Source organism: Daldinia vernicosa (assembly GCF_022497035.1).
Source record: "Daldinia vernicosa strain CBS 139.73 unplaced genomic scaffold F5Y00scaffold_29, whole genome shotgun sequence".
NCBI classification, from domain to species: domain Eukaryota; kingdom Fungi; phylum Ascomycota; class Sordariomycetes; order Xylariales; family Hypoxylaceae; genus Daldinia; species Daldinia vernicosa.
Genome location: NW_025953945.1, coordinates 74,831 through 89,966, shown reverse-complemented (window position 1 = coordinate 89,966; position 15,136 = coordinate 74,831). Strand labels below are relative to the sequence as shown.

The 15,136-nt window shown below is 47.6% G+C and overlaps 5 protein-coding genes across 5 annotated transcripts; 3 read left to right on the top strand and 2 right to left on the bottom strand.

Moving 5' to 3' along the window:
* Nucleotides 1-736: 736 nt before the first annotated feature.
* F5Y00DRAFT_96607 (uncharacterized protein) lies at nucleotides 737-2,642 on the top strand. The gene has a single exon (XM_048014385.1). It carries the CDS (start codon nucleotides 1,019-1,021, stop codon nucleotides 2,531-2,533), a length of 1,515 nt encoding a protein of 504 aa, XP_047863937.1. The 5' UTR covers nucleotides 737-1,018; the 3' UTR covers nucleotides 2,534-2,642.
* A 449-nt stretch (nucleotides 2,643-3,091) lies between these two features.
* Nucleotides 3,092-4,365, top strand: F5Y00DRAFT_96635 (Mss4-like protein). The gene is made up of 3 exons (XM_048014386.1): nucleotides 3,092-3,716; nucleotides 3,880-4,003; nucleotides 4,082-4,365. Exons 1-3 carry the CDS (start codon nucleotides 3,438-3,440, stop codon nucleotides 4,111-4,113), a joined length of 435 nt encoding a protein of 144 aa, XP_047863936.1. The 5' UTR covers nucleotides 3,092-3,437; the 3' UTR covers nucleotides 4,114-4,365.
* Nucleotides 4,357-6,202, bottom strand: F5Y00DRAFT_239581 (uncharacterized protein). Its single transcript, XM_048008102.1, has 3 exons — nucleotides 5,468-6,202; nucleotides 5,283-5,405; nucleotides 4,357-5,236 (listed from the first exon to the last, which is right to left on the bottom strand). The coding sequence occupies exons 1-3, from the start codon at nucleotides 5,806-5,808 to the stop codon at nucleotides 4,618-4,620; spliced, it is 1,083 nt and encodes a 360-aa protein (XP_047863935.1). The 5' UTR covers nucleotides 5,809-6,202; the 3' UTR covers nucleotides 4,357-4,617.
* Nucleotides 6,203-6,321: 119 nt separating this feature from the next.
* Nucleotides 6,322-7,943, top strand: F5Y00DRAFT_96602 (uncharacterized protein). The gene is made up of 2 exons (XM_048014384.1): nucleotides 6,322-6,916; nucleotides 7,104-7,943. Exons 1-2 carry the CDS (start codon nucleotides 6,513-6,515, stop codon nucleotides 7,531-7,533), a joined length of 834 nt encoding a protein of 277 aa, XP_047863934.1. The 5' UTR covers nucleotides 6,322-6,512; the 3' UTR covers nucleotides 7,534-7,943.
* Nucleotides 7,944-8,007: 64 nt separating this feature from the next.
* On the bottom strand, nucleotides 8,008-14,320 carry F5Y00DRAFT_239578 (uncharacterized protein). Its single transcript, XM_048008101.1, has one exon. The coding sequence runs from the start codon at nucleotides 13,871-13,873 to the stop codon at nucleotides 8,327-8,329; it is 5,547 nt and encodes a 1,848-aa protein (XP_047863933.1). The 5' UTR covers nucleotides 13,874-14,320; the 3' UTR covers nucleotides 8,008-8,326.
* Nucleotides 14,321-15,136: the final 816 nt, after the last annotated feature.

Below are 15,136 nucleotides of genomic sequence, written 5' to 3'. Positions count from 1 at the left end.
GAGGAAATTATTGATCTCATATCATGAGCAGCGGACACTCATAGGGAATATTGGCCTAGGGAACCGATCAGCCGCGCAGCGCAGTAGTAAAGTGGAGCGCGAGTACCTAGGAGAACCTGGAAACTGGGCGCGGCTCCGATTCCCAGGATCAGAATCACAGTCCTGTATGAGAGGTTCTGGACCTTCGACGCAATCCCGCGACGTAACGGCGGGCGTGCTCTATCCTGCTTCTCTGCATGTTGACAAAGGCGCAAGGGAGCATCTCCGTTTGGACGAAACCTAGTGGCAGATGATAAGAGCTATTCCCCTCCAGGTCTCAGGAATAACCAGCAGCATTGGAGGTAGTATGGCTGGAGGAATATGGTCGTGAAGGTTAGACCGAGGACGTCTTGGCCTCGAGCGACTTGCCTCTTCTGTCAACGGAGTGTCGTAAAACGGAGGGATGCTTTTCTGCTCTACGGGCCGAAATTAGCGTGTAACTGGAGAACTAGAGAACTGGAGAGCTAACGAGCTTGTTTCCCTTTTTTTCACCCCCAGCTATTCCCCGCCGAAAAAAAAAAGCTCTAGAATCCGCATCGTGAAGAAGGCCATTCGGGGTTGGGGAATTAGTAATGTTACCTTGGCTCATCTATGGGCGGGTCTGGACTTACATAAAACTACCTCTTAATCTACCTAGGTACAATACCTCCTAACCTATGTAACACAAAGAGATATATACCTAAGCCACAATTTATAAGCCATCTGTTAGCTATCATTCAAGCCACATTAAGCCAGACCGAACTTTGTGATGTACTAAGTACCTTAGGTACCTACTACCTAACCCCCAAGGTTCAGTTCAAATCGTTGCATCTTCCACCATCAACACACTCAAACTTCACCTTTCATAAGTTATCTTTACCTAACTCAATGTTGAAATCGTGATATAATTCTTTTTTCAATCTTACCAAATGGTTCTTTGTAAAAATATGAACCGGAAGGATTTAACTTCAATAGATACAAGGCCTCATTGCTTCTCAACATGGCTACGCATTATCCCCTCAACGGTATCGACTTGGATTTTACCAAATATGAGCATAGGTCTATATCCGATCGCGATGTCATAGTCAACCGGATTATGCAGGAATATATGTCACCAAAGAGAGTGAAAGCAGTTGTCTATACCAAGAGACATCACGATGCCAAATTCCATCAAATCAAAAGTCGCGATCGAGAACTCGGCCTTGATATGCAGCTTCTATATAGGATGCTCAGTACTGATAACAACACGACTTTCATCGGAGCAGAACTCGGAGCAGAACTACAGCTTCTCTACTTGCCTTCCACTGGTATATTCATTGACACTCTAAAATACTACCCGTTACCCGAACCTGAGGTCACTATTAGCGAGGTTGCATTGGGGCTTATAGAACAGTATTATCTCGAATCCGAACCTTCTATGCGCGCTTGGCTTGGCCATCTCTACCGTCTTCACCCAGACTTATTGGCCGCACATAAGTCCGGTTGGACAAAAGATATGAAAGAGCACGCCAAAAGTTACAGGCCATTTTCAAAAACACATTACGGTTATTTTTTGTTTTCCGGCGGCCACCACCTGAGAATCAACACCTCCTCTAATGTCGAATTTTCTATCGATCCCCAGTTTATTAGCAGGCGGTGGCTCAGCGCTATAAAATTTCGGCCCCTCCCTAGCCCATCACGAGCATGCAACCATTCTAAAAGTCCAGCCAAAACCTTCCATTTTGTCAATGCATTATGTGTGCGTCGAGGGAAGTCTCAGCGGTCTAGCAGTCTACCTCCACCTGATTCCTGGAGGACGGCAGCTTTAAATACAAAAGACTGGAAGAGTGACCTCGAAGATGGATGGATAATCTACTTCCCTCGACGTCCTCTGTCTGAACTGGATAAACTATCACGCCGTAGAAGCTTAAGCCGAACTCACATTCGAGCAATGTTCACTAATAAACCCAAAGTGTCTGAGAAGAAGTCTACGCAGAAACGGGTCCAGGGGCAGATTAGGAATCCGTGTGCTAACTGTTCTCAGTATAGTAGTCATCGCTCTTCAGCCTGCCCCTTAGGATGTGGTTATTGCAACTCGCCGTCCCACAAGGCACACGCTTGCCCAACTAAGGCGAGCAACCGATGTAAATGCATGCCCTTCCCACAATACCACACAGCTTTCGAGTGTCATATTAGTTGCAGCCGAAAATGCGGATGTCCAAGTCTCCCAGGTTCAGGCCACCACAAGAACGCCATGCTTTGCTCCTATCGTTGCTGCATGTGCGGTATCAAGGGTCACTCAGGAAGAGAATGCTCCTTGAAGAAATGTCCATGCGGAGGGAATCATCTCACCCAAGACTGTCGATGGAAGGTTGAATGTCCCGCCAAAGATTGCAATTTCTACCTATGTCATCTTCATTGCAGAGAATGCGGACAGAAGAAAAATAAAACTTCGAAAGAACACTTTGTTGGCAGAACTTGTCAAGACTGCTTAAGGAATAGTAAGCCAGTTTTGGAGAAGGTCGCATCAGAGTAACAACATTGGCTCAGCGAACGTTACGACTACCTACATCTCAAACACAGAGAATCCGGAATGATTATCCGCTGATGGTAGCTGATATCGTAAGGGTAAGCGAAGTGACTATGTTTGTACTCAACGTACTATATAAAAACAAGCGAATATAAGCAGCCTTTTAGCGGTATATTAGTATTGGAACAATCAACAGAGTAAAATAGTACAAGTACCAGGTAATATGCTCAGAATTACGCTAGAGTGTTGCAACCAAGACTGGAATAAATCCTATGATGTGACATTGTTAAAGAGGCCTCCACCTTTAAAGTATATAAACATGGCTGAAGCGTATGCTCCATTATGCACTGCTCATGTCACGAATATAGGTAAAAATCTCTCCTTGAAGACCGGGTAGGCCGGGTGTCGTGGAGCGGCACCCCCCGCGGCTAATACGTCCGACCCGGCCTAGTGGGACGAACAATCTGACTGGATTGCATTTATGACGCCTCTTCGACGTCATAGAGGGACAGGATTACCAAGACGTTGAAGAAGATTGTGAAATAACTACAATTGAAGATTTTATACATACTCTGGAAATAAGTGAGGAATTTATCGAGTCTCTATACTAAGAGATCAATGGTGTGATTATCAGTTGAGGCGTCTTATGTTAAAGGCCAGATTAAAGACCAGAATCCGCGGCAAACTCTGCCGACATCTTATTATTTATCCCTAGCTATCAAACTTACTAGATCTACCGTTACCGTTACCTGACTCTTCGTCTCTCAGTACCTATCATATCTTTACATACCTATTTACTACCTAGATGCCTAAACCACCAATTTCTCAAACTCATAACCTCGCAGCCATCTAGATTCTACATACCTACCAACATCAGTCAACGACACCAGCAAAATAGTATAGTAAAACCATGACTCCACTTCCAGGGAGCTGTTATTGCGGTCTAATAAAATACACCATCACGCTCGAGGACCCGGAGTCGCAGGCGCGCACAAGTATCTGCCACTGCGGTAACTGCAAGAAGTTCACGGGCGGCGAGCATGGTATCACTACGAAGATTCCCAAGTCAGCATTTAAGATAACCCAAGGGAAGGATCATGTAAAAGTACACGAAGCAAACAACGGGAGCGGCGTGTTGCTACATCGCGAGTTCTGCGATACGTGTGGCGGGTCGCTTTTGGAATACGGGGTATGTACCTCCCAACCTATTTGTGTCTCTTTGATTAGGTACCGACCTACACTCGATGGGTACTCGAGCTTCTCGCCCCTACCTATTATTTGGCTTGCATAGGTACCTTATTTTTAAAGATTCTTTTGCAAACGTCACACTGATTGATGGGAATTGTGTGCAGGGAAACGCGGGAGATAATATATACGTCTTCTACGGGACGATGGACGACCATGCTCGCGGCCAGGTAGAGCCTAAGGGCGAGTTCTTCTGCAAGTTGCGGGATCCGTGGATGCCGAGCGTCGAAGGTTAGTTGGTACCTGCGTGCCCGAGAACCTTTTTTGTTGCTGTGATGACGAGAATTGATTGCTTACATGATGGATTAGGGTTGTTTCAAAAGCAGGAAATAAAGCAGTGATAATAGAGGTGTCACTGGTCCTAGCAGGAGTAGGTGGTGATGTACTATTTGGGTAGGCTCTATTGTAGTGTGATGGGTTAAATTTATGGAAATTGTGGATATGGGAGAAAAGGGGTTAGGGGGTCGGGAATGTATATGCCGGAAAGATAAACGCGGAGATATAATAATATAAATATAGTAAGTTAGGTAGGTATTTAGGTATCTATATATATATATATATGGTATATCAAGTTCTGCAACGATACTTCATTCCAACCCGGACGCTGTAACATGTCAATCGGGCGATACAGACGGTTCGTTGAGGGATTGGTAGGCCGTCAGTCATCTGTGCCACGATAGTACGAGCATCTGCGCACTACTAGAGCAAGGGATCATAACTTCCATGCGAGGCACCTATCTGTGCCAGATTCGTGTCGTGTTCGTGTCGTGTTCGTGTCTGGCTGTATGCCGCCTTTTGGGCTCTCAAAAATCCATATCCAATACACGAAAGAACATTCGGAAAATCTAAGCCTGTCGAATCTTCCTGGTTAACGTCCGATGCGTAAGTGTAAGCTCCTTTCCCGGTACTGTCGGGATTTGTATACGCCGATGCACAACTTGCTGGGCAAACTTTTCCTCGTCGCTAACCTGGCGATCTTCCTCGTCGAGCTTTAAGTAATCCCATTTGAGCGCTTTCTCTTGGGTCTCACGGTCCTCTAGTTGTCCTCTATCTGCTGCACTCGACTGCTGGTTTAACAGGTCCCATTTACGGTCAAGTTCGTTCCTCTTCTTCGAGAGCTCCTGTTTCTCACGGGCGGTCTTCTCCGCGAGTTCCTCGTCAATCATCAAGACTAGCTCTGGAATACTTTTACGGTCTTTGCCTATTTTCCTTAACGCACTGCATAGAGCTGGACTCATATACTTGTCCGTATCCGACCACCATCCAGTTGCCGCAATTAGTTCCTTAGCTGCCTTAGACTTTCTTGGCTTGTTATCGAAAGCCTTAACAGCACGTTTGAGTAACGATAGAGAGGCCCCTCCAGCCATGCAGCAGTCCAGGATCACCAGTACCTCATGATCTGATTCCATGATAATCTTCGCAATGGGGTCCCATTGTACACAAGAGACATCATCGTACCGTTTGCTAGTTGACCAGTTAGTTGGTCCGTAAATTCGGTCTCGTCACCTACTATTGTGGATCATCCCTGATGGCTTCAAGCTCCTTCCAGTTCTTGGAAGCTAAGGCGCTTTCAATCGCGTCCCGGAATCTTTTGGCATCGCGAGACGCCCCCTCGCCTGTAGGTATGTTGTGACTTATGAAATGTGAGTTTGGAGCTCCAAGGTCTAGGATACCATCATATGATCAAGTCCTCACCTAGAAAATTCCAGTCCGGTCGAATGGGACGGGTATCCGCCATGTCCGTGGTAGTAGACGATTCGTAGTTCTTGTCCCTCCCCATCTAGGAAGGTTCTCACTTTTTCTTCTGCCTTATTCTGGGAATCACTATTTGGGATTTTGTATATCTCGCATAGATACCCCATAGATTCGAATGCTTCCTTGACTTGCTTCGCTTCTTGGTTTAGACCTTTGAGGTCTACGTAGCTGAACTGGAGGATGAGAACACCCAGACGTATATCGTCACTTTCCCGTCTTCGCTGGGGAAGCCTTGACCGTTTAACAACTCGTGGCCCTTGGGCAGAACCTACAAATGACATGGCTACTTGTTTTGTAGGATTTCTTGGTAGTCTCTAAGGGCATTGCCTATAGGAAATAGAGATGGAATTCATAGAAGCATATATATTCGGGAGTTGCCGTGAGTCTGCTGCCCAATTTGGCAATCCGCTGGTCTTACTCGAGCGGACTGCAAGAGGGGTTGGAGCAGGACTGGCAGCGAGGGGTCAAGCAGTAAACCAAATGTAGGATCGGTCTTGTTAATTAATAAATATAGAGTCACATGACGGTGTAGGCCAACCTAACATTACGTCGATCAGCCATTAGCAGATCTGTAGATACTGTCGGACGTAACTGTCCGACACATATATAGTATAATGTAATAGAATAAAAAAATCCATTACGAAAATACCTTCGAGTACCTAGGTAGTGTAGCGGTTAGGTAGTTGACAGACCAAAACTCGATTTTATGAACTCGGATCTCCGACTAGGGCCGAGACAAATCCGACGTCATTAAATTTAGCATTAGGTACGGATATGTGCTTCGTTCGGAGTATCAATACCTACTCTCGCAAAAGACTCCGGCGTTTCTATACTTTTATTTTTATTCTTTTATAGATCCCACCTTCAATCATAATATTCCAGTAATCCCTCGTTCCCTTCTCGTGTGAATAAGCGTCTCCCCCCCTAGATTATATCCCTAGACGCCTTCCCTCAGCATAAGTGTACCCGTCTCAATTAAGCTACCATGCCACTTTCCACGTCCATGCTGCGGAGCAGCATGTTGCGGCAGCGCCTAGAGCACCTACGCATCGGACGCTTCCCACGCTCAGCGCCCCGGCGCTTCCAGTCCAGCAATCCCGGCAACGGAGGCGAGACCAAACCGCCAACCGGGGATCCGATCCCGGTAGGTAGCACGCCGGTTCCTCCCGTACCTCTGTGGCAGAGACTCGGCCCCCTAACACGCGCCGGTGAAGCCTATGGTCGCGCCCAGCAGAAAAGACCTTGGGCTACGCAGATCGTCTCTGCGCTCGTCATCTATCTAGCCGCCGACATTAGCGCCCAGCGCATAAGCGGCAAGGACTACGTGCCTGAGCGTAGTGCTAGGAATATGGTTATCGGTGGCGTATCTGCTGTGCCGACCTTCCTCTGGTGAGTTCTGTTCGTTTTACTTGTCTTTCCTTTGGGTTGGTTAGGTACCTACCTTAGGTAGTCATGGATCTTGAATGTTATCTTTTTGTGTTTTGATGTATATCTCGGCCAGCAATACATGTCTATGTTTAATACGTTAGGTATATGATAAAGAGAAGCCAAACATCAGAACTAATACGGTATCTAGGTTCGTCTGGCTTTCTCGCCACTTCAACTACCCCTCGCACATCCTCTCCCTCGGCGTCAAGATCGTCGTCAACCAACTTGTCTTCACGCCCACCTTCAATAGCTACTTCTTTGGCGCCCAAGCGCTGCTATCCGGGGATTCTCTCGCCGAGACCTGGGACCGAATTCGTCGCACTGTTCCCATCAGCTGGCTCAACGCCTGGAAGCTGTGGCCTGCGGTTACCGCGTTTACCTTTACTTTCATCCCGATCGAGTACCGCAGTGTCGTTTCGGGCGTCGTGGCCGTCGGCTGGCAGACTTACCTGAGCTATCTGAACCGCCAGGCCGAGATTCAGGAGGAACTGGCTCATGGAACGGCCGTGGCTTCTTTGCCTGCTGTTGAGGCAACGGCCTTACAGCTTAATGCGCAGAAACGTCGAATAACAGCGTGAATTTAAGGTGCGTTTCTTTGCGAATTTCCAATAAAAATACGGATTCAGGGACGAGATAGACTAGACTTATGGTTGGCGTTGTAACGTGCACGGCTTAATACCAACAAAGGGGTTACTAGCATGTGTAGAGGTGGATTGGTATTTACGTTAATCGGTTAATAAAAAACCCCTTCATACTGGCATATCTTATATCCGTCACTAGATCTGCTGTTAGAGGGTGTTCTGGTGGCCTGGTAGGACTAGGATACTCAAGATTGGTTATAAAGTGTTGTTTATTAGGTATTAAAAGCTAAGGGGAGAACTGGGTTACTACGAGTTCTTCAACTAGACTAGTGTCTCAAACTCATGTTATAGATTCGCCGTGATTATATAGATGCGCATAATATATATATAATAACCTTATTAATCAAGTTAGCAACCTTACTGAATTCATATAAATAAACTTCGCGGACGAATTAGGCACCTAAACAGGTATTTAGGTAAATATTCGCAGTCTTATATTAGGTCGTAACATTAATTGATCAAGACCTGCCTTAATCTGGTTTGTAGAATAGCACAGGATAACCAAGGCTACAACTGCAGATGCTCGCTTTCTATCCCTCTCACGTACTACATCTGTGGCATTATCTTTAATTAACTAAAATACTAGAATACCTTCTCCAAAATACGCCAAGTATATCAAAACTCGGCTTTTTTGATCGAATAATCCTTACGCCGTCGACGCCGAAAACTGCGTGATTTGCTCCAACCTCCTCAAAGGTAGGTAGGTAGCCAATGTCCATTTACGTGCTAATTAATCTAACTCACCACTCACATACCCAATCTGCCTCTGCGCCCTGGGTCCCGCGGCCGCAATATTCGCAGCCAACGCACTCTGGCTATCAACCAATTTCTGTTGCTTCTGTATTCTATTCTGCAGTCTTGCATCTGCCTTCTGGTCCAGGCGCTCTAATTCCTCCCTCTCCCGGAGTCTTATGCTGCTTAGCTGGTTTGCGTTGTCGACGCGCTCGTTGCCCACGTCACGTTCCCACTGGAGCATGCGGCTTTGCTTCTGTGCTTCGATGGCAAGTTCTGCGTCGGCGAGGGCCTGCGCGCGTGTTAAACTGGCGTGCGTTAGTGCCTCTTGGTGCTCGACCTCGGCCACGTGGCGTGTGCGTTGCTGCCGCATTGCGTTGTTGAATAGCTCTTCTTCGACACGCGCGCGGTCCTGTATCGCGGATAGGTCTGCGCTGTGCGCCCGCCTTTTGCGCGCTTCCTCTAGCTCCGCCTGGTTAGCCGATATCTGCGCCTGCACTGCTGCTAACTCCTTGTTCCGCTGAATTGCGAGCATGTGGTCCTCATTATCATTTTGGAGGCGGGCTAACCGCGCCTTACGTTCTTGCTCTTCGAGCTGGATATTAGTCGGCATGCCGATAGCATCGTCAGGCTGCGGACCCGAGTTGGAATAGTATACATCAGTCCCCCGATTTGCCCTTAGTAGTGCTAAGAGTTGTGGTTTGTGATCCGAATCTGGCAACACGCGTTGAACATACATGGTGGGAGAGTAAGTGAATTTGCCGTCGTTAAAGTAGTTGAATGGTTTATTGATGTATCTCCACATGTCGGCCCGCAGTAGAGTTTTCGTTGTGGTTAAGGGATCAGATGATTCGAGAGCCAAAAGGAGGACAGATTTCCCATCGGATTGTAGCGTGATATCGGATTCGCTCTGAATGAGGAAATTCATTGCCTTTTCCATTGCCTTCTCTCGGCGGGGCGTCATCTCGCTGAAGTCAGCTGCGTGTAGGCATAGCTCACCAAGTGCACTGCGCCCACCATGCAGAGGGCTCGGGAAGTCAGGGTCATGTCTATATTCCACCAATACTTGCATGGCTTGCAGGTTAAGCTCTCGCGCTGCATTGTGAAGTGAACCATCGTTTCTCGAAGCTCCTGCCGCTAGTAAATTGGACATTATGGTGATAGCCAAATCACCGCCGATAGAAGATGCCATGGACAAGGGGGACCTCCCTGTTGCATCTGTAACGTCAACTTCAGCATCTGCCAGTAGGAGAGACTTCACAATGTCTTGCCGGCGGCATTGTATAGCTAGCATGAGAGGAGTAACACGAGAAATAGGCGATTCAAAGTTAACTTTAGCACCCCTTTCAATTAGTAAGTTGATAACTCCGCTACTGATTTTCTTCTGAGGTTGAATAAGGGCCCACATGAGCAGGGTAACAGTCTCTTCTTCCTCTATCTCCTGCATTACTCTGCACGTCGTTAATTGGTCATGGTAGAACCCGGCATCTAATAATGCCCCGAGAATCTTCGTAGATCGTGGGAATTGGTTTAGAGCTTTGACGAGAATGGGCTCCAAACCAGCTTGGATGAACGCAACATCCATCCGGTTTTGTCCGTCACCGTATTCGACGAATAATGTAATAAGATCATATATGTCCTCCTCGGATGCAGGAGCGTCAAATACACGAGGCAACGCAAAAGTTAGCGCTTGGGGGTTAGGATTCTCGCGTAGGAGTCTTTTAAGAAGATTGGGGTCTCCTTGCGCAGCCGCATTCTGCAACGCCTCTCCGTGGTTATAGTTGACGTCAGCGCCGTGTTTGAGGAGTAAATCCACAAAGTCGTTTGCTAGCTGTGCATGTGTCTCGATGTATAACTCAAGTATCGTGGCAAATGCTGATCCAACTCCATCACCGGCAGCGCCTTTCTCTAGCAGGCATTTGGCAATCTCGTAGCCTCGACCAGATAGCCACGACGAAACGCGATCGGGTGCAAATGCCCTACTAAACACTAAGGAAGCGTCCTCGACAGCGATTTTAGTATCTAAGAGCTTGGAAAATGCTGACGGAGATAGCGTTGTAGTCGCATCAATTAAAGTCTGGCAGCCATCTGCGGTGGTAGAAGCACGGTGGTTCACAAGCAGCTCGATAAGTCTCTCGTCGGGATCTTCTTCGTTGACAGCACGGTTTAGAGAAGAATGCAGAGCGCTGGGAACGGGCCTTCCTGCTTGGAAAACCCAATTCATAATGGCATATCTCGTATCTCTGCTTAGGTCCCAGCAAGCATCCATCGCGCGGACCAAGGTGTGAGAAGATGGTCGTTTTTGACGCCCACCAACCTCAATGATGCCTAATAGCATCTCCAAGTTACCCAAAAAGGCGCTCCTCGCTGCTTTTTCGACAGCATCTCCGTCGTTGTAATCAGGACTCGCTCCGTACACTAGCAGAAGTCGGACGAGATCTTTCCCGGCGTCTCCATACCTCCCAGCTGATACGAGTTGAGCATCGACTACTTCTCCGGAAACTCCTGCCTGCAAGAGTAGTTTGAAGATCTCTGCTCGCTTTTTTAAGTCTCCAACTTGCGTAGCGGCTTGAAATCCTCTCTGTAGCGTTTTTTGGGCGACTCTTGATTCGCCTGCTAGCAGCATTGCGAGGACGTCGACTGCCCCTGCCTTACAAGCTTCTATGATGGCCTGACCATTCTTATGTTCTACGCTGCCCCCATTCTGTACTAAGATGGTTCCGAACTCTACGTCGCCATCTGATGCGGCTGCTAATAGCGCATCCGATACTACTTCTCCTGATGCGCCGGCTTTTAGTAAACTCATAGACGACATGCTTCTCGATCTTTTGTTCTTGCTCTTCGTTGCCTGGGCAAAACTTGTGTTGAGAATCTCAACGGGGAAAGTCTTCTTGCCTAGAATCAGCTCTACGACGTCCTGCTTTTCTCCTTTAACAGCTTCGATCAAAGCTAGACCGTCTTGAGTATCTGCACGGGCTAAGAGAGTATTGATAAGCGGTATGTCGTCTGGATAAGTACTGACAGCAAAGACGAGAGCTCTATTCACTTCAGTTGCCGGTATACCGCCTTCTAGGATTTTTTGCGCGAACGTTAATCTATCCATCAGTTCACGAATGCGAAGAGCGTGAGGCATAGCGAATGCCATCGAAGTAGGGGTGGGGTTAGCCGTGAACAAAAGCTCTACCAATTGCATGTTTGCTGCGGCTACCGCTCGACACAACGCCTCGGCATTCATAGCGTTGATATCGGCGCCGTTTGCTAGTAGGACTTTTATTGAAGAGAAATTCTGTTCGTGGAGAGGTACTTTTAAAATAGCCAACACTTCTTGTAAGAGCAGCTTAGTAACCGCATCCTTTGACTGCGTTCGGCGTAATATCACATCTAGCTTTTCGGTTTTATCTGTGGACATTGGAAGATTTCCTATGCTCTTTAAAGCTCGTTCTAGGCTACTAGCACTAGGCTGCCCCAGACATAGAATCATTCCTAGAATTTCCGAGTCAGAATGTAGCGCGGCACGCTCTACGGCTACCCCCCCATTAACGTTGACATCCGCATTCCCTTGCTGCAGTAATGTTTTAAGTAGTCGTTTATCTGGCGGATCAATCTGTATCACTGCCTCAACAGCTGCTGATACTTCAGGTCCCCCCTGTGATGCGCCGGCTGTTAAGAGCATGGTAACCATTTGAAACCGTATCGAGCCGTCATCGACTTCCATAGCCCTAGGAATCGCTCTGGCTGCTACCTGGATTGTGGGCTTGCTTTTGAGCAATCGTTCTAAGAGTCGGATATCCTTCTGTGAAATAGCTGCCGTAATAGTGTGGCCTTCGTTAAAATTTACATCTGCATTATAACGGAGGAAGAGTGAGATGAGCTTCTCATCTCGCTGTGGTGGCTGCTCGTCAATAGCGTTCTCGAGGGCCGAATGAACCGACGGTCCGGTAAGTCCAGCTCTTAAGAATGACTCTGAAATCTGATACCGCCCAAGGGGGGGTAGATTCCGCACGCTAGGGAAGATCTGAGCGAGAGCAACGGGGTTGGGCGGCTTACTCGAAAGAATCAAGTTTGCAATAGCTACGTCCCCTTTCTTCACGGCGATCTGCAACGCTAGGGCACCTTTATGGTCTGTCGACGCAGTTTCATGTCTCTCAAATACCATACTTCGCGGACCTTTCCGAATATCTTTAGCCCCGACAATTTTACCCTCGGGGAACAACGGCGTGAGAAGTATTTTAACCGCCTCGACATCGCCGGCTTCCACTGCATCAATTAGCGCCTCGTTCAAGGGCGCTCCGGATGCACCTTTGCGAAGCAGCAGATTGAGGAGCGAGTGACGTTCTTCAAATCTCAACTTTTTTGGAAGAAGCTCTACGCACTCAGATGCGTAATGAGAGCTGAATGTGGATTTCCCACTTAACATAACTTCTACCAAGTCGACCTTTCCATTTGAGACGGCTTTGCGAACAGCGATCGCATCCTGATATTCGATTGATGCACCATAAGAGACTAAGAGGTGCACCATTTCGAGGAAGTAAGTGGCGCACGATTGTAGCAGGGCTTTCGATACCAGATCACCTTCCGCCCCGGCGCACAACAAAATTTCCGCCATGGCTATCTTTTCGTTGGGGTTGATATTTTGGTGACACATGAGCTGGTCAAACGCCTCATTAAGGCCGGGTTGAGCTGGTGGCTTATTACCGAGAACAATCGCGAGGACGATATCTCTCCGACCGAGAGCTACAGCAGCTTTCAACGCCGCGGCACCATCGTGATTGCCGTCTGCTATCGATTGGCCGAGATGCATTACTGTACCCAGACACCCAACCCTCGCTGCCTCAACCATGGATTGTGACATCCATGACAATGACGGGCGGCCGTGGGACCCCAGAATAAGCGCGACTAGATCGGGCTGGCCACCAATGGCGCATACCTGTCGAAATGCATCTTGTCCGTCAGCAGTCTGAGCTACACTCGCGCCATATCTTATGAGAAGTTCGACAATCGCCGCGTTTCCGTCACGGATCGCAGTGGGCAATGCGGTATCTAGGCTTAAAGCATCGGCGTAGGGCAAAAGAACCTCGACCATTTCATAATGACCATTTTTGACGGCTATTTGGAGTACTTGGCTACGTTCAGCCAGGTCGAGACTCTTTCTTCTGCTTAATAAACTGGTTCGACTCTTCTGCGCCAAGTTGAGGTTTCCTCCGGCTAGATTTAACTTAAGTATTAGGCATTCGGCAACGCCTGGTGATCCCTGATTGGTAATATGAGCCACGAGGGTGTTGTAAATTTCTCGGTATTCCCACGTCTTTTTTTTTGTTGTGAAGGCACGCGAGATACTCCCCTTTGACTGGTGACCTTGGGATTCGCTGATGCGCTGTCTCTTAAGTAGTTCTTCTGCTATAAACTCATCGTTATCCGTCCGGTAGGATGGCGGCTGATCAGGCCTCGGCAAGGGTGATGAGGGAGATCGGCTAGTTATACCCCATTCTTCGCCTAGTGCTTGAAGTCGCATTTGCTTATTTTCCTGGATATAAGTGCGCTCCATGCTATAGACGAGACTAGGCACGTAGCATTAAACGAGTGAGATCTTCCTTTAGGGAGACACAGGACAATACCATTCCCCGAGGATGTCAATGTTGATATAAGCTACGAGCGTAGTCATGAATGCAGATGCACCCCAGTAAATTCAGAAGATATCTATTTAGATATCTATCTCATAGCCTTTTGGTAGCTATTCTGTACTAAAGGAAAAGGAAAAGGATGAAGATAGTTGATAAATCGTGGCCAACGATACGACGGATAACGAAATTAGGTAACGGGAAATACAATGCTATGCTTCAATCAATGTAGATAATTGATTATTACCTGTTTACCTAGAACGAGGCAAACGGGTGATAATAATAAGAACAAATGTGATGTCGAATAAGAATAAAAAGATACGAGTAAAAGAGAAGAAAAGACATGAGATGTTTCAGTAGCTAAAGTACGCCTCAAAAGTAGGTAGGTACCTAGGTAGGTATGAGACACGCCAGGTCCAGGAGAGAAAGAGCTTAAGCCACATCCAGGGGGCCTTGGGTGGATCTACGAGCGGGAAACGTGTGGAGCTAACCTAAGCAGATGAGCAGATAAGCAGCTAAGGTTCTTACGTAGTACCAGAGTACATTCGTACAGATATCCCCGCACTGCCTTGGCGGTATGGCATTGCGCAACTGACGGCGCGTCAAATCTTGCCCGAAAGTCAATCTTCGATTGATCTAAAACATTTCCGGTATTTCTCCATCTAACCTCGTCTAATAGTAACATCGTCTAACATCGCGCTGTTGTGAACTGCCACGCATCCCTCGGTCTCTGATTCGCTTACCGGCCTGCCGACCTACAGTATGTGGGCTGCCGTCGCGTCCAGGCAGGAACATGCATGTTGTAACCAACTATCTGCAGTTTGCTGCGTACTATGCTCATGTTGTCAACCGATCAACCTCCTCATGGTGGTAGCGAGTACAAGTACGTTGAATTTAACAGCTGATTCGACAGTCTTTCTAGACAAGCGCCTTGGTAGACGGGTAGCTCGAAGAGTAGAGTGGCTGTGCATACTCTATCTATCGGGTTTAGGTACGTAACCAGGATATCTCGGGTTGTATGTAGAAGTCTTGGATAAACGAAGTTGCAGGGATATCGGGAACGACGAGGCAGAATTCACCACGTATGACAAATCGGAAAGCAGCTGGGTTACCTTTAATTCATGTTTCATGACACCTTGATGTTATCATCTAGTGGCTCGGCTCGGGCACGAAGGTCCTAAATTTTTTGT

Excerpts from the sequence above, each read along its gene's own strand:
- F5Y00DRAFT_96607 (XM_048014385.1), top strand. The coding sequence starts at position 1,019 with ATGGCTACGCATTATCCCCTCAACGGTATCGACTTGGATTTTACCAAA.
- F5Y00DRAFT_96635 (XM_048014386.1), top strand. The coding sequence starts at position 3,438 with ATGACTCCACTTCCAGGGAGCTGTTATTGCGGTCTAATAAAATACACC. Across the intron at positions 3,717-3,879 it reads GGTCGCTTTTGGAATACGGG|GGAAACGCGGGAGATAATAT; the intron begins GTATGTACCTCC and ends AATTGTGTGCAG. Across the intron at positions 4,004-4,081 it reads GTGGATGCCGAGCGTCGAAG|GGTTGTTTCAAAAGCAGGAA; the intron begins GTTAGTTGGTAC and ends ATGATGGATTAG.
- F5Y00DRAFT_239581 (XM_048008102.1), bottom strand. The coding sequence starts at position 5,808 with ATGTCATTTGTAGGTTCTGCCCAAGGGCCACGAGTTGTTAAACGGTCA. Across the intron at positions 5,406-5,467 it reads ACCGGACTGGAATTTTCTAG|TCACAACATACCTACAGGCG; the intron begins GTGAGGACTTGA and ends ACATTTCATAAG. Across the intron at positions 5,237-5,282 it reads ATCAGGGATGATCCACAATA|CAAACGGTACGATGATGTCT; the intron begins GTAGGTGACGAG and ends CTGGTCAACTAG.
- F5Y00DRAFT_96602 (XM_048014384.1), top strand. The coding sequence starts at position 6,513 with ATGCCACTTTCCACGTCCATGCTGCGGAGCAGCATGTTGCGGCAGCGC. Across the intron at positions 6,917-7,103 it reads GCTGTGCCGACCTTCCTCTG|GTTCGTCTGGCTTTCTCGCC; the intron begins GTGAGTTCTGTT and ends TACGGTATCTAG.
- F5Y00DRAFT_239578 (XM_048008101.1), bottom strand. The coding sequence starts at position 13,873 with ATGGAGCGCACTTATATCCAGGAAAATAAGCAAATGCGACTTCAAGCA.